Source organism: Podarcis gaigeae (genome assembly GCF_964106915.1).
Source record: "Podarcis gaigeae genome assembly, chromosome: 10".
In the NCBI taxonomy this organism is placed as follows: domain Eukaryota; kingdom Metazoa; phylum Chordata; class Lepidosauria; order Squamata; family Lacertidae; genus Podarcis; species Podarcis gaigeae.
This window is the reverse complement of record NC_139686.1, coordinates 73,664,809-73,683,016: the sequence shown is the minus strand read 5'-3', so window position 1 is coordinate 73,683,016 and position 18,208 is coordinate 73,664,809. Positions and strand designations below refer to the sequence as shown.

At 46.8% G+C, this 18,208-nt stretch overlaps 1 protein-coding gene across 2 annotated transcripts in view; it reads right to left on the bottom strand.

The window, feature by feature from the left end:
- Positions 1-16,088, bottom strand: part of FRMD4A (FERM domain containing 4A) — a 418,655-nt gene extending 402,567 nt beyond the window's left edge. Inside the window, exons 1-2 of one of the 2 annotated variants that reach the window (XM_083701332.1) lie at positions 15,770-16,088; positions 15,176-15,313 (exon numbers count right to left, since the gene is read on the bottom strand). In XM_083701332.1, the coding sequence (XP_083557458.1) occupies positions 15,176-15,313; positions 15,770-16,036 (405 nt within the window). In that variant the 5' untranslated portion in view covers positions 16,037-16,088. The remainder of the gene's footprint in view (positions 1-15,175; positions 15,314-15,769) is intronic. The other variant, XM_083701333.1, reaches the window with a different exon arrangement.
- Positions 16,089-18,208: the final 2,120 nt, after the last annotated feature.

Genomic DNA, 18,208 nt, shown 5'->3' with positions numbered 1-18,208 from the left:
AATTCTCACACACACCCCCTCTTTCCAGGTTTCGATCCCCCAAAGAGGTGTCCATAATATCAGTTCTTAGCCTGGATTTCTCACGTCCGAGGCCTTCAAATGTCTATCAGTCCCTCTTCGTCGGTTTTGTTGGTAATCTTTTATGTTGGCCACCAAGTCTCGAAGGAGCTCTATCCCAATAAGATCAGTGTTTCTTCCAACCAGCCCTCCATATTCGAAAGCGGAGTCCCGATCCTGTTTCTTACTTCTTTTAAGTCCAAATAATCCAAATGTTCCAAGGGCTCCCTCTTTCATCTTGCACAAATTTGTAGTCCATAGTTCTTTCAGTCCCCCCATAAGGGGATCTCTCTCTTCTTCATCCTTGCTTTTCAGCCAGATTCTCATTGTCCATATCTTATTTTCTTTGTATTCCCCATTTGTAGGTTTTTGGTTGGCCTTTTCCTCCTGAAATATCTCCGCTCCTCCTTCCCTCTCCTCTGACTCTGAAAATATCTCTTCTGGTTCAGCTGCAGAGTTTTCTTTTGTCATGTCTTCTAGTTCAGCTGCAGAGTTTTCTTTTATCAAGCCCTTAACACAGGCAACAGAATTGCTTACTTTAGAATTCAAGGTCACAATCATTGTAGTCATAGCTGTGCTCTGGTCTTGAAGTTTTCCCACAAGAAAAAACATTTTTTCCAACTCGGCCTGTAATTTTCCATCTGCAGCCATTGTAGTGCCTCAGAATCCCCCCTAGAGGGATTCTTGTTACTTAGTAATCCTTCTCCAGCAATCAATTACTATTACTTATTTCTTCATTGTTTCCAACAACTTTGAATCAAATGTAACCCATCTGGTCTGCAAAATAGGTAACAGATTTTTCTAGCTTAAACAGTTCGTTTGACAGCTCATTTGACAGCTCGTTTGACAGCTGTCAAATTCCTTCTGTCTCCTCAACAGGCTCACTCGCGGATCGCTCCCGGGTCTGGGGGGGGGGGTTACACATCAACTTCTGAAATTCAGTTCTTAACCTCCAGCTCAAAACTTCTAATGTCAATTGTGGAATTAATCACTTTTATCTCACACAGAGAAAGGTAGTCTCTCCACCTTAGTTATCCGGTTCTTGCTTTAAGTGTCTGCAAAAAGGGGGGGTGCGGACTTCCTTTTTAACACTCCCCCGATCGTACCAAATTCAAGGAAAAAGAAATTTTCAAATCCAAATTCCGTACTACTCACGGGTTATTTCTTTTTGAGTCCAAATGTTCAAGGGAAAATGTCAGCACTCTTCGGCCATGGCTCGCAGCTTCACTCCACTGAAGTAGCGGTCTACTCACAGCACCACGCCACTCTCCGTACCCTCTCCAAAGCCTTTAAAAAGGCTCTTCGTGGGTCGGGGGGCGCTTAAGGTGCCTGCCGAGTCACCAAGTCCGCAGGCTTCAGCGCCTGCGGTTTCTAAGGGTCCCCGCGTCGCCGCCGCGGCAAGACCTGTCTTCAGTAGAGCTGATTCCCTCCGGAGCTCGGAGGGAATCCGCCATTACCCGATCGCGCTAACCCGGAAGTCTCCAATTCACCTCACTCTTCCATCCATTTGGGTTTCCAAGACAGCTCACAAAAAAATCAAACAACAACATAAATTAGGGAGACGAATTTGCCGTGAGTCCTGGAGGCAGGGGCAGAGGAAGGGGGCGGTGGGGGTGGTCTGCCCCAGGTGTCATCACTGGGGGGGTTTGACATTTGGCGTGCTGCCCGCCCGCGACTCCCAAGCCTACCCCGAGCCGTCAGGGGAAGGGGCGGAGCTGCGCCGCCTTGCCGCTAGCCTTCCCCCCTTTCCCCTTCGTTTTGACAGCTTGAGGGAGGCTTGGGAGTCACAGGTGGGTGGTGTGCCATTGCCCCCCGCTCCTGGGCTGCTTCCGGGGGGGGAAGCCTCCCCCAAGCTGTCAAAAGGAGGAGGGAAGAGAGGAAGGCTACTGGCAAAGTAGCGTGGCTCCCTTCCCTCCCCCCAGGAAGCAGCCCACCATGGGCAGCTCGTTCTGCCCCCATGGGTGTCTCACCCCCGGGACACTTGCCCCACCTCCATGCCCCCCCCCCCGGGTTCACAGAGCAGCTAGCTCTGGCTCTGCTTGGAGGATCAGCTCCCTGCCTTGCAGGCCCGGACTGACTCCAGCTACAAAAAGCTGAAGTGGCTGAATAGGGGAGGATCTTTGTGGGATGCTGTTTTTATTTATTTGATCACATACTTGTATTCTGCTTTTCCAACAACAATGTTGAGCTCAAAGAGGCTCATAGACATAACAGCAGAATTTAAAAATTAGGAAACATGACAATCACTATGATCATATAAAAAGCACAACAGCACATAAATAAGGCAAAAAAACAAGTCATCAAATTAATACATATTCAAACTTGTAGTGATTTAAAATACAAAAAAAAATAGCTGCCAATAACCAGCCCCATGGCAGCTGACAGTCTTCCACACATGCCTATCAAATGAGGCTCAAACGCACTTTAAAATAAATCTGTCTAGCACACCTGTTTCCAAATCCAGTAATGGACAGGATGGTGCACAGCAGGCAGAGAAGTGCCCTCAGCAATGCCCAGCGTGGAAGGAATTTTAGAAAGTGTCCCTATTTCCATTTGCAAAGTACAGTGGTACCTCGGGTTACATACGCTTCAGGTTACAGACTCCACTAACCCAGAAATAGTACCTCGGGTTAAAAACTTTGCTTCAGGATGAGAACAGAAATCGTGCTCCGGCGGCATGGTGGCAGCAGGAGGCCCCATTAGCTAAAGTGGTGCTTCAGGTTAAGAACAGTTTCAGGTTAAGAACGGACCTCCGGAACGAATTAAGTACTTAACCAGAGGTACCACTGTATTGGGGAATATGCAAGTGTCAAAGCACCTATGCCACGTCATGGATCCATTGTAACCCGACCTCTTCACCTTCCAGTGCATTGTGGTTGCCTTCAGGCTATCGCTATTTTGTGGGAGGGAATCAAGCGCATACTGGAAATTTAAGTTTGCACAATTAAAGGTGATTTAGATGCTCTTGTTGCGTTATCACAGCAAATCCACTTCTTAAAAGAAACAAACCTTAGGCAGTTAGAAAAGTGACAGTGAAATGAATTAATCTTTACTGGGAAGCTGTATAAAAGCCTTGCAAGCAAAAGGGTAGATGCTCATTATCATATAACCACTCCACAAATAAATAAGAACAAATGCTCAATAAAGGCCAGGACCAGTCTAACTGTATAAGCTCTGTGCAAGAAAATCGGGATGAATGCTTAGTTAGCAGGTTATCTGGAAGAACCCTGTAACTACCAAGGCAGAGTGACAGAAAGGAAACAGGCCGTCTCAAGGAATAGTTTGATTAAAAACAATCAATAATATTCAAAAGGGTCCAAGCAGGCAGGCAGGGGGCACTGGCAATCTGGGGCTATATAAATGGGAAAGACTGAGCTGCCAAAAGGCACAACAGGCCTCTCTCACGTGTTATGCAGCTGGGAGACAGATTGAATTATCAGGACCTGCTTGGGCTTTCAAAGCAAATGCAATAACACCGCCAAGCATTGCAATCCACAGCTCACTGACCCCTGACTAGAGAGAGGTTTGCATGATCCCTTCAAGCGTACAGTAATCATCTGCCCCTGATTCTGTGGGATGGGCAAGTCACCCAAGGCTGCCTAGAGAAAGGAATAGCGTGACGACTCTGGGCATGTATGTGCAGTTTTTGTTTCTAAACAAGGCCACCCTCTCGTAACCTGTGGACACTGCGTTGTTGGCTAACAGGGAAGGAGGCCTCAGGCTCCCCATCCCTTGATAAAGGCCTGATGCACAAACCTTCACTCTAAGGCCTCTCCACCTTCTTTAATGCACGCAGTTCAGTCTGGTTTCCCCAACACCTCAGATATCGGAGCTCTGCCTTTAGAAGTGAAGAATCAAAAGTCCTGATTTGGAAATCTGTGGTCTGGGCAGCTGCTGGACAAACAATGGCTAGTCTACTTAGCTAGTTGCCCCACACAGGAGGTGGGTGGCGCTGTGGTCTAAACCACAGAGCCTAGGGCTTGCCGATCAGAAGGTTGGCGGTTCGAATCCCCACGACGGGGTGAGCTCCCCTTGCTCGGTCCCAGCTCCTGCCAACCAAGCAGTTCAAAAGCACGTCAAAGTGCAAGTAGATATATAGGTGCCGCTCCAGCGGGAAGGTAAACAGCGTTTCCGTGCGCTGCTCTGGTTCGCCATGCTTAGTCATGCAGGCCACATGACCTGGAAACTGTACGCCGGCTCCCTCGGCCAGTAAAGTGAGATGAGCGCCACAACCCCAGAGTCGTTCGCGACTAGACTTAACTGCCAGGGGTCCTTTACCTTTGTTTACAGTAACACACCAGAACCAAAATAGCTTTAGAAAACAAACCAAGTGGTCATTAAATTCCTATCTCACAAGTAACAGGTGTGAGAGAGCAGAGGGAGGGAACTTTCACTGGTTGGTGATGAAGTTTTAGTAGAGTTTAAAAACAATTAATTGTACCTAAATGCTGTTTTTATCACTGCAGCCAAGTGACCGCCAAAGCCGCCCTGACCTGCCATGTTCCATAATGCTAGGAAAGGTAGCGATTCTGCGTACAAAGACTACCGTATTTTTTGCACCATAACACTCACTTTTTTCCTCCTAGAAAGTAAGGGGAAATGTCTGTGCGTGTTATGGAGCGAAAGCCTGCGGGTGGCGGGGGGGATCTGCTGCAGTCGTGAGCAGAGGATCCATGGTTCCCCTTCCTTCCCTCCTCCGTGGTTACAAAGCATGGATCCACATGGATCCTCAGGATTTTTGCATTGGGCTACTCCAAACTCACTGTCAGATCACATGTCTGTGGCCACAGCATGAACCACAAAAATCATATATCCACTATTTCGTTTAGAATATTTTTTTCTTGTTTTCCTCCTCTAAAAACTACGTGCGTGTTATGGTCTGGTGCGTGTTATAGAGCGAAAAATACGGTATGCAAAGCGATGACTCAGATGCACACTGAGACTTACGATGTATACATAAAATTCAGCCTTCCCTTTTTGCAAAAAAGCAAGTGCAGCTCTGCAATAACTATCAATTGTGCATCTGCTGCATCGCTGAGGCAGATGGCGCATGGATGGCGCTCCCTTCCTAAGGGTTACAATTTACACCAGCCATTGAAATGGGAACTGTGTCACCTAAAAATATCAGCTGAGGGGGAGGAATCAGCTGTCCTATCATCTTCCTCTTTTTTGAAAGGCATATGCCATTGCCTTGCCAATAATGATTTCACTATTTCACATCCCATCTGAACCCCAACCTGCTGTCATAAACTGCAGGAGAAATGCTAATTGACTGAAAGAAGGAAGGACTCAAGGGCTGGGCTTTGTCATATTATTTCCAAAGATGATGTAATGTTGCATTAATAGGAATAATCACTGCCACCAATCCTCAAATAAAGCTAACTCTTCATTAATAAACACACACTGCCTGTAGTCCTGCACATTAAAACAGAGAGGATGGTGAATAGCTGCCCTGGGTGCCCATGGCAACATATTCCATATAGGAGCCACTAAGATGTCCTTGATGAGTCCCTTCCTTTAGAGCTAATGGTACAAAGGTAATGGTCCAAAGCATTGTTTTTAGTCAGCCTGTGATTAATTAGAAAATGCATTGGGCTTTGACCATTAAGGCTTCATTTGTTCATGTTAATCAAAATCAGGGAAGGAGATTCAGGCTCAATTATTCCAAGGCTGTGTCCTTGTTCCTGCTTTAATATATTAGCTACAACACACATTTCAAACAGATACTAGTCCAAACATATGTTCTACAACAGTTTCTCATTATCTTTTCACAAATTATGAGAAGCAAAATCCAAGGAGCTGCAGGAATAAATAAATGCAGCTTGGTGGGTTAAAAAAAGAGTTTATATCATTTTTTAAAGAAATATTTCTGGGTAGGCAATTTCTAGTAATAATTTCCCCCAGGTGGGGCTTTCTAGTGTGAAATGTTATAGACAGTAAAAGGTAGCAAATCCATTATAAAAGGAAAATATGGATGCTTTTCTTTTTATTGAACAATTCAATATACTTCATAGGAACACAGAAAGCTTCCTGGTACCAAGTCTGTCTAGTAGTTCATTCAGCTAGACTAGAAATGGGTCTGGGGTCCTAGGAAGAGGTTTTTCTCACCATCTTCTACTTGACTATGCCGGAGATTGAACCTGGGACCTTCTGCATGAAAACCATCTGCTCTGCCACTGAACTTCCATCCCACCTACAAAGGTGTTCCCCTCTTTTCCCTACTGCAGGAGTTGGTCTAAGTCAAAGATGGGGAATTTGTAGCCTTCCAGGTGCCACGGAACTCCATCTCCCATCAGCCCCCACCAGCATAACCAATGTCAAGGTGATGATGGGAGTTGTAGTTCCACAGCACCAGAAGGCCCCTCGATTAGAGGGTGTGCAGCCATGGGGCGCTGACTCACAGAGAGCATGACACCTCTGGATCAGCCTGGCCTACCTGCTGTGAGGCCAGGCAAAAACAAAAAGGCCGCAGAGCAGGACCTTTTCTTTCCCTAGCATTCGCAGATTCTTTCCCTCCTATCCTCAGGGACCCTGGGACAGAGAATACCCTCTCCCAGACCAGATTTGGATATAGCTCTCCGCCTCAGTACTGTTGGCACTTTTAGGCAGGAGCCATCTCCAGCCACCCCCAGAGACATCAAGGCTTGAACTATTCAAAGCTGGGACCTCTTGGTGTGAAGCATGTGCTCCAACACTGAGCCCCTCCCCAGATAGCAGCATGAAAATCCGTCCAAAGACTTGGGATCATGAGAATTGAATTTAAAAAAGAGGCCCCAGAATCAGAAGATGGGGATCTATTACTCATATACAAAGCCAAGGGCAACTGTTGAAGACGTGAGCAGATCACCCCAAACAGCAGGATTTTAACTCACTGGGCCATCAGTGAACACCTCTATACTCTGAACAACTTTCATCCAATAAATACCAATTAAAAGGCACGTTAACCTCTGGCAGTCTAGAGGTCAGGCCTCTCGGATCTCATTCTGCCAGAATGCTGCAATGCTGTCGCAACCAAGCCCAACTGACCTAACTTACAGTGCCATTCAATACCCTTTGATCAATACATGCTTTTTTATTTGAAAAGCCTTCAAAAGGGCTTTATGTGGGCAGATAAAATGAAGCTAAGGAACCAGGCTTCCAATTGCGAGCCATTCCCATCAGCGTTTTGTATTCTAACCACATGAGAAATTCAATAGCCCCTCTGCAATGAAGCTGCAAATACAAGAGCAGCCTCAACACACCATTCAGGTGTCAACCAGCTGATGATATAAGAGAGTAGCTTGTGTTATTGTAGCTGGTCTGATTTCCCATCGCCAAGACTGAAGCAATGCTGCTTATCTCCTGTAATCTGAGCAATATATTACGGCTCTCAAGTGGGGCACCAATGCTGGCCTGTGCATGCTTTCGGCTATGAAGTCTACATAACTAGAGTAAACTACTGGACTATGAAATGTGCCCATCCTAGTTGTCATTTCCAGGATTCAGAACATGACATTTCCAGGATTCAGAACATGACAGCACGTTGTCTCCTTTTCAGTTCCATGCCATCTATATTGCGGCAGCAGGAGAAAGAAAAACCTTTACGCATCTGTCTGGCCACCCACAGTATACATCTAAAACACCATTATGACACTTGGACAGTCACAGCTTCCCTCAGAGTGTCCCGGGCACTAAAGTTTATTTAAGTGTGCTGAGAGTTGTTAAGAGACACCTGTTCCCCTCACACTTGTGGGTGCAAATGAGCTCTTAGTGTATATATACATGGACTTCCTTTCTGCCATGTGGTTTGTTTGAGTATTTCTTAACTTCCATGTGCCAAAAAATTATAATGATGGTGTCCAGTAAAATACCATGCATAGTAGTGTCACCAGTGGCAGAGGAAGGGGGGTGCGGGCCACCCCCGGGTGTCATCACTGAGGGGGGTGACAAAATGAAAAAAATATGAGTGTGTGGTTTTTTTTAAAAAAAATGGGCTCACAAAACCTTTTAGTTCAGTCAACAATGTAACGAAACGTGGCTGGCACTGGGCACTTACCGTGGGGCCTGCAGCGTGCCCAAGCCATGCGTCTCTCCTGGGAGTGACGTGGTGGCTTGAAAACCTGCAGGCTCTGCGCTGCCTAAAACAGCAGCATGGGACTTGTGTCTGCCCTCCGTCTCTCCCTCAGCCACCCTACAGCTGAGGGAGAGGCGGCAGAGAGGCTCCACGGAGCGCACCCAACCCCCATGGGTGGCTCGCCCTGCCCCCAGCCGCAGGACGCGCTTGCTGCACCCGGCATCCGCTGAGTGTTACTTGCCTGAAGTCACATGGGGAGAAAGACAAAAGGGGTCATTTGGGGGCTTCAGCAAAGTACTATATTTCAGCCCCATAAGCATATTACCTTCAGCAAGTCAAATAATGCACTTTCATTTTCTACAAAATGGCACACACTCACAGGAGGTGTTCACCTAGGATACCATCTCAGCCCACTAGCTTGTATCTGTTGTGCAAAGTGGCAAGCCATGCTTTCCTCTACCTTCCCTCCATGCTTCAAGGCAAACAACCAAGAACTTCCAGAGGTGGACCAGTGTGAAACAGTAACTGAGCATGTTGGGTTTAATTATGGCAGACCAGATTCAAATCCCTGCTCAGGCCTGAGGGTCTTTATGTGGCCTTGGGCAAGTTGCCCTTTCTGGGATTGATTGGTTTTAAAGGAGGAGTGTTGTGAGGTTAATGCATGACCGAATGTGTGTGTCCCAGAGTTCTCAGTGGCAATAGGCTCCCAAAACAGTAGGGCAGATAAAGCAGGGAAGATGCTCTACCACGCTGTGGCAGTGCCATCCCAGCCACAGGTATAAGCTAGGGCAGATGTTCTAGATCAATGGGTGGCCAATAAGGTGCCCTCCATATGTTGTGGGCTATAACCCCCATCCCTGCCTAGGGCTGATGGACACTGTCGCCCATAACATCTGGAAGGCACCACATGAGCTACATCGACTCTGGACAAGGAGTAGCCATTGTTCTAAGCAGCTTGTGTGCACGCCAAAGCCATTTTGCTTCAAAAAGAGGAAATGCTGTTGTGTGTCAACTGATATGTGTTGTTGTTGCAATAAATATAGCAATGCTAAAGCATAAAAAGATAGCTGCAGCAGATGCTCTTCTTCAGATGCAGAGCCCTTGTGCCATTTAGTATGGGAAGAGATTCAGGAGCCCAGTGGAATCGGGCCAGAGAGCCACCCAGACAAGCGTCTGGTCCTCATGGGGCAAAGCAGACGCCTCTCAAGCAGGATCTGCAAACAGGACAGCAGCCACAGCCTTCCCAGCAAGTGAGAAGTACCCGGCCCCTGACGGGGGGGGGGGGGGGAGAAGATAAACAGATCCTCCGTGAATTGGTCTACATCCTCTGTGAAAGCCATCCAAGTTGGTAGCAATCCCTACATTGAGGGGAATCTGAATCTTACTGAGAATCTTAGCACACCTCTCAGACTGCAATCAGAAAGAGAAGCCAAAGGGAGCCCCAAATCGACTAAGGAAGGGTGGGTGGGAAAGGACCCCTTCCAGCCTCCCTGGAGCATGCAAGCGCCCCCCATGGGAGAAAGCGCATTTCTCTTGCTCAGCTCTTCCTTATCCATATTCCCAGCATTCCTTCCCTTTAGCCAAGAAAAACAGCCCGGGGCAGGGCTATGGGGATAAGGGGGAGGGGGAGTCCCAAAGGGAGCTGGATTAGCACTCATTTAAATGTGCATCTCTACTTTCTCCCATATAAGTGAATGGTTGCTGTTTGTTCCTGTGGAGGAAAGAGAGGGGCACTGGGGCACTCACCCAGACCCTGGGGGATGCCACTCTCACTGGCAAGAATTTACCCAGCAAGGGATGATGGCAGTGGCCCTTGCAATATTAGGGCATATTGAATTTTTCAGCTTTCCAATTCCCAGAATGAGGGGTGCTAAAAAGTTGTAACATGACTTGGGAATTCAAAATATATTTGGGTTAAATCAATATAATTTAGTTTGGCTTGGTAAGTAAAATGTGTGTAAAATGGCATAGAAATCGTTACAAATGATTGCCAAGTGTTTCCAGTTGTTTGTATTACACTGGCGTAGGATGGGGGTGTGGTAGGTGTGGTCACCCCAGGTGTCATCCCTGAGGGAGGGTTACATCGCTGCACCGCCCCCCTAGGATGCTCACCCCGCCCCAGCAGGCGGCTCACCCCGCCCCCAGGGGCACAGCTATCTCCACCTCTGTTGTATTATGTGACATTTTCAGAAAGTAAAATTACAATTTTGGGGTTTTCCAAAGACAGTTTATGTGCTTCTTCATCAAACGTAGACTTACCAAACTAAATGCTGCCAGTCACAAAAATAATAGCAGACAGGAATTCCTCACACCCAAAAACAAAATTTTTAAGATCCCCTCACTGTAGAAATTTGCAAAAATTAAGTTTCATTCCCTAAAATGACACACCCTGTTACAATATGCAAGGCGACTGTAGGTTGTCTATGTGTTGGCTTGCCTTTGAAAAGGGTCTAGAAGCAACCTGGCCACCACACTCTGCCTTGTCAGCTGCACCATCTTCCAGTCTATTTCTGGGCTGGTTTTAACCTTTGAAACCCCAGACACCTTGGAGACTGCTTATCTGAAGGATCACTCCCTTCTGCCTGCGCTGGTTCTGGACGCAAAGGTCACTGTCCAAGGTGCTTCTCCCAGTGCCACCCCCAAGTGAGACTTCATGGGCAGCTGCTAGAGAAGACTGACTAGCACCTAGGCTGTGTTCCCCCTAAGTCCAGCAAAACTTTTAGTTTATTCACCCTGGCTTTTTGTGGGACCTTTCAAGGACTTGAAAAGATTTGAAGCTCTGCTTGGTTTTATTTTGAAATGTTAAGACGTGAGTCTGATGCTACTGATCTTTCCTTGCTGCAATATGTTTCATTGCAATTGCATTTTTAATTGCTCATATTGCATTTCAATCATTTCTCTGTATGCCACCCAGAAAATGCTAGTTATACGGTGGTACAGAAACACAGTTCATAAAATGAATACAGCCTTCCCTTCACAAGAGCACCACAATGATGAGCATTTTGCTAGTTGCTAAGTAATGTCTCCCATGACATGAATTGCCCATTTTGTTATTAAAAGCCATCTTCCTAGACCTTTCCCTTGGGCCAGGAATATAATATCCGTATTGCATGAGTCTGGGAGTATAAAGAGATTCTATTAGTGAATCTCACTGCTAAATGAATTATGGAAACATTGTAAAGAGAAAACTATTTAGAGAAGTGTTGGAATGAGATGGGAACTAGGAAGATAAATAGACAATTTTGCTCAGTTTTTACATACTGGAAAGGAGTCAGGAGCAAAAGGAAAAGAGTTAGGCAGGATTTTCTCTTCGCTGAAATGTGCATGCCTTCCACAATGCTCATGTAATTATCAGTAGTAAGTGCTCATCCCAGCTAAACATGTTTCCAAAGAAGAAAGTCATACTGAGTTCAATGGGACTTGCTTCCTAGTAAATATAATTTGTATTGGAGGCCTTAGGGTCAGTCCACAAATGCATATTCATCACTTGGTGACTAGCTAAGCTACCAAGGGTCAAATGCCACTTTCACAATATAGACACATTGGGTACAAAAGGCAACAATTCCAAATATAGTGGTACCTCAGGTTACAGACGCTTCAGGTTACATACGCTTCAGGTTACAGACTCCACTAACCCCAGTACCTCGGGTTAAGAACTTTGCTTCAGGATGAGAACAGAAATCGTGCTCCGGTGGCGCGGCGGCAGCAGGAGGCCCCATTATCTAAAGTGGTACCTCAGGTTAAGAACAGTTTCAGGTTAAGAACAGACCTCCGGAACGAATTAAGTACGTAACCAGAGGTACCACTGTATGTGTTAATTAACTGACCAACTGCTTAGAGGTTTCGTTATCATCCAGTGGTATACAAATTTTGTATGTATGTATGTGGAAGGAAGGGACGCGGATGGCGCTGTGGGTTAAACCACAGAGCCTAGGACTTGCCGATCAGAAGGTCGGCGGTTTGAATCCCCACGACGGGGTGAGCTCCCATTGCTCGGTCCCTGCTCCTGCCAACCTAGCAGTTCGAAAGCACGTCAAAATGCAAGTAGATAGGTAGGTACCACTCCAGCAGGAAGGTAAACAGCGTTTCCGTGCGCTGCTCTGGTTCGCCAGAAACGACTTAGTCATGCTGGCCACATGACCCGGAAGCTGGCTCCCTCGGCCAATAAAGCGAGATGAGCGCCGCAATCCCAGAGTCAGTCATGACTGGACCTAATGGTCAGGGGTCCCTTTACCTTTACCTTATGTGGAAGGAAGGGAGGGAGGGAGGAATCAGGCTAGAGGACCCATCCAGTCCAGCATCCTGTTCTCTCAGGGGTCAACCAGATGCCTGTGGAAATCCAGGGAGCAGGAAAACACCAGAATCTCTGTTCTACCTTTGACTGTTTCTTGGAAATGGCTCCCTTCCTCACTAGAGGAGTTTATGCAATAATCTCAAGCCATTATCACCAATCTGCTACTGTAGAAAAAGTATGGTATGGCTACTTATTTTATTTTGTAAAATTTATATACCTGTAAAAACACACACACACACACCCTCAAACCAGTTTACAAAGAGATAAAATAATTAATAGAGAAAAATTCACAACCATACTTTAAAACCTACAAAAATTAAAATACTAGGACTTCAGCTTTCTAAGCATTTGGGCAGACTTGTCTATTAAGAATGTCTTCAGCAGGGACCAAAAAGAGTCCAGTCAAGGTGCTTGTTGAAGCTGTAATGGTCACTGACTGTGTCTTTGCTTCTCTTTGCCACTTGGCTTCCACCTCCATAGCTTTCTCACTTATATGCCTGCCAGATAAGATTTCCCTTCATGCATGGGACAAAGTGGGCTTGAGTCTAGGAAAGCCTCTACCATACTAGATGTGTTGGTGTTTAAGGTGCCACCATACCCTCCTCTTGGTTTGTGCTTTTCTATGGAGTCACTGGAGTCCAGTGAGCTTAAAATAGCTTGAATGCTGGTTCTGCAGTGGAGCTTGGCTGTGGATCAGGCAGCTCAAGAAGAGAAGGAACTGAGAATGACTTAACACTTCTACACTCATTTCAATTCATATTCCTTGAAGGACAGGCTCACGTCAACAGCACGATCTCTACTACTGCTACTCCTAAAGGTGCAACCAGTAAAACTATGCTATACTACACCAACCACTGAAGACGAAAGCGGCGGGTCAGTAAACTGCATACTCATTTGCCTAAGCAATGCACAAAGGCATCCCACATTGTCTGGGTAGTCTTTCAGGGGCACAACCTAGCTATCCAATTAGTTCAACATATACAGTAAACAATAATTGGGGAAGTGATTGTGGCAGACGGGCAAAAGACAGACCAGCCCCTCCAGGCGGGGGTTTTATGGCAGGTGTATTTATTGGCATTAAGGGTGTCTATACCATCCTGCTTTAGTCTGTTTACTTAGTTTGCTTCTACAGCATTACTGTTCGGAGGGGCTAAAGTGCAATAAAATGGGACAGAAATAAACCAGAACACTTGTGGTATAATATGTTATGGGGGGTTCAGCAGAAAGTTAGGGATCCTTATTGACTGAAAAGGAAGCAGTGTGACCGTCCCCAAACCTTCGCAAGCACAAGCAGTGATGAAAGTCAGGTCACCTGTGATTGCCCCCAAAGCATCATGAATACCAATCACCTTGAACGTGCAACAGGAAGGCCATTTGGAGAGGCCCACAGATGTCTTACTTGTACAGCAATAGCATCCATCCCAGCTCCCTTGTCCCCCCATCACTGAGACTGAGGCCCAAGCACCTGCTCCTCCAAGCATCATCTGCAGTGCATTGCAAACCATTCTTGCCATTACTGGGTTTTGCACTGGCAGAGAGGGCTCCTTCTGCAGATTTAAACAGGCCAAGCCCAGAAGGCAACCATTTAAAGAACCATAGAAAACACTGAGAAAGCAACACACTGCTGGCTGCTTGTTATGACAGCCACTGATAAATATAAAGACAAACCATCAGTAAATTTAATAGAGTATTTAGTAATGGACATAAAAGTTGTTCTTCTCCGCTTGACCTTTGCTAACCACTCAAAGTGCCAGGAGGCCATTAGTCTACGGCTGCAAATGCCAAGTTCCAGGAGACCATTTCTAGCACCATCAGAAAGCAGAGATCAATATGTATATACTGCCCTGCCATTTGCAACCCTCTCCATCCCCTGCAAAGGGAGGGGTGGGAAGGAGGATTAATTCAATGCTTGGAAAAGCTCAGGACTGAAATGATTCCAGATGGCAAAAAAAGAGTGAAAGATGCAAAAGAAATGTATAATCTGGGGAATTCAAGCCCACCGGCTTTGTTTTAATAAAAGCAAATGAACAGAAAGTCACACCCTTCCAGGATTCAGCCTCCTTGGCAGAACTTTGAAGAGTGGGTCAGTAGGTCCACGTGTTGTGGGCAGTGCCTGAAACCCACACCCTACCCATCCCCCCGCCCAGAGATAGGCAGGTCTTGCATAATCATTAGGTGCTCCATGCAGCCCCCGAGATGGCATCCTCTGGTTGCTAACACCATCATCTGCGAAAGGCACCCTGAATTGTCATTGGGGACACAGAGGGAGGCAGGCAAGGGCAGAGGTCCAGGGGTTCACTTCCTGAATGATGCAGAGATTCAGGAGCTGTTCTAAGAAACACAAACAACTGCATGCTAACTTGTTGTGACAGGCAGGCTGTTATCAGGATCATTACAGTTTATCTACATTTGATGGCAGTCCCCCCCCCCGCCCCCCACTCCAACCTGCCAAGAGCACCTTAACCAGAAGACAACAGGAGACAAATAGTTTTTTTTTTTAAAAAAATAACAACAGGGCTACAAAAAGATGACATCTGTAAATTTGAAGTTTTCTCTAAATTGTGATCATTAGCGTTGAGTGGGGTGGCCATAGAAAAAAAGAAAAAACACCTTCCTTGTCCATTTTGTTAAAAAAGCACAACAGCCAGCCCTCTCCACCCCTACCAGCAGCAGCACCACAATACCAATATAATCCATCAATTCCTTGTCATGATCTTCACCCTCGACCCACCCAGGCCACCTCAAGCTCAACAACCCCTTAAACCACTCACCATCAACAAGCTGAGAGCAGATTCCGGAGCTCGCTGCGTAGCCATCGCCTTGTCGTCTTGCATATAAATCCTCCCCTGGATTCGGTCGGCTCTTGGCCCTCTGTCAAGGGCAAAGCATCCGCTGGCCCCTCCTGCAGCCTGGAAACATCCAAAATCAAGCTCAGGGAGAAAATGCTCTGAGTTCTTTTACCCAAAAAACAAAACCTGCAGGGTTGAAACAAGCTTCAGCTAGGCCAAACTTTACACTCAAGAGAGAGAGAGAGAGAGGAGATGCAGTAAGGAATCTGGCTAGAGAGACGAAAGATCAGATTGGAATCTGCAGGATGGTTAAAAAGGAGGTGCAAACGGCAACAGCAACATGACATTCATGCTAACACAAACCTTACGACAACAAGTTAAAAATCCAGGAATGCTGCAAAGCCCCCCCCCCCCACCTCTGCATGAGGAATAATATCAATTGCTTTTAACTGTCAAGAGAATAATCTGCACTGCGGTTCAAGCTTCTGCAGCCCAGATTTTGTATTATTCTAGACTTCCACACCCCCCCTCACAATACTGCAGAAACAATGCAAAAAGATAATAATCACAACATACCGCTTGCAAAACAAATGGTCTTCTCTCTTCCTCAAAGCAGTGTGCTTCCCTAGTTAGAAAGCAGCCGTCTGCATAATCCAGACATGAGGAATGACTGAGCAAAAGCAAGGCGAGCCAGCACTCTAGAGCAACAATTACCTTTATTATATTTGAATGGCAACTAGGATATGCGATGACCCTTTTCACCTTACTGAAAGGGGGGGCTATTTCTCCTTGTCTCCAAATGGACTCAGCTCCCCATGGAGCTAACACACTTACAAGAAACATGTAATTACACAGCCTGCCCTGTTAGCGTTCTGATCACGCCGGCTTCCCTGCATGCCTGCTGCAGACAGGCTTCCTGTTCTCCTCCGACTCCTCTGCTTCCACAGAGAGAGGTGAGGGGTCTGGTCCCCTGCGATGCTCAGGTGGTCGTCAAAAAGCTAGCGATTCTGGGGGCAGGAGACCATTAAGGGACAACGATTAATTAGCCCAGATGATGAGCTCCTTCTTTAAAGAATAGATGTAAAAGGGAGAGCAGCACGGGAATCTAAATAAAGCTCCTTGCTTTCGAAAGCCACTCCACTGGTTTTCATTTTAATTACCGTATTTTTTGCACCATAACACTCACTTTTTTCTTCCTAGAAAGTAAGGGGAAATGTCTGTGCGTGTTATGGAGGGAATGCCTACGGGTGGCATGCCTACGGATTTTCCTCCTCTAAAAACTACGTGCGTGTTATGGTCGGGTGCGTGTTATAGAGCGAAAAATACGGTATTTATCTAAAGATCCCTTGGGCCAAGTGGATTATCTCAGGGAAATTCTCATGAGAGGCATCTGCTTGTACATGACTGTGGCAAAACCCACACATCCTCATTAGCTTCTCTACATCAGGTGAGCACCAGCTTTATGCTGTCAGATCATTGGTCCATCTCGCCTGCCACCATCTCCTGCTAGGAACTTCTGCACACAAAACATGTGTCCTGTCACAAAGCTATGACTTTAGTGTGTCCATGAAACAGACTTTTTGGATGGGGCCAAACTGATGGATGGGGTCGAAGCAGACTCAACATTTGGCAAGGGAGAAACAGGTAAGACTGGTGGGGAGCAGTTGGCCCTGCTTCTTGCCATGTGTTGAATTACACATCTGCAATGTGTGTCCGCACAGACGTATGACAGCTGGGCTCCATGCAATTGCCAACTGCTTTTTCAGTCACATGGCGTCCTATCATTGCCACACATGTGCTTCTACATGTAAATCCATGTTGCAGCACAGGTGAAGCATGCATTCATTCTGCACATGGAGTAAAGGTCTGAGAACTGGGGAAAGGACTACAGTATAGTTCCTCCTACATTCAGATGATATGTGGAAGTTGGATCAAGATGTGTGATGCTGTTGCTACTGTCCATGTGTTCATTCCATATGGAATCATATGAATGGGGCTAGATTTCTCTCTCTCTTCCACACCCACCAGTGCACACAAACCAACACAAACCAACACAAGCCACACAGTCACTTCTTCCAGAGGCAGATTTAGGGCAGAGCAACCAGACCTGCTGCATTGGATGTGCCATAGGGCGCCACAACTATGACGTAGTGAATTCAGCAGAACAGAAAGCAATATGCAGGGGGTGCCGAATTTTGGCCTTGGACAGGGCAGCACTGAAATTTGAAAGACCAAAGTCTGCCCCTGCTTCCCCTGTAAGAGTAAGCCTACAATCCAATACACCAGTGGTTTTCAACCAGTGTGCTGTGACACCCAGGGGTGCCTTGAATGACGGTTGGGGTGCCGTGGGCAACATTGGCCTCTGTCCCTCTTTCCTCCCCTCCCTCCTCTGATGCCCTCTCGCGTCTCTGCCCCCCAAAGGCTTGCACAGCTGTTTGTTGCAGCAGCCCTGGCTACAAGTTACCCAGGTGAATTGTGTCTCTGGGGCTGGCCAGGGGGTGCTGGTTGCCAGGAGCTGAAGCGGCCTCAGAGTAGGCAAACAAGTGGGTGAGGGAGCCCAGTCTGCCAGTCCGCCAGTCCTTGCTGTTGGGAATGGACAGACAAGTCCCAGTTCCCTGTGGGGCAGTGTGAGGAGGCACCTATTGAGGGGGCAGCTTAGAGACCGGGGGCAGCGGCAGTGGCTGCCTGGAGGACTCCCAAGGAGAGGGGGGAGGAGAGGAGGCTGAGGGAACATTGCACAAGGGAGGGTGCTCGAAAAAGGGTGAGAGGCTGCCAGCTCTGCAGGCAAGGGGTGACATAACTGGGATCCTGAGCCCCACAGGGGTGCTGCAAAAAGAATGTACTTGGTCAGGGGAGACATGGACTCAAAAAGGTTGAAAACCTCTGCAATACTTTAGATATTGACCTTGGAAAGGCACCTTTTGCAGAATTATGGCTGTTGAAATAAAGAAAGACCAGTTTCCAAAGAAGAATTGTAAGCATTTATTTTTTGTTTAAAGGAACCACTGTTCCATA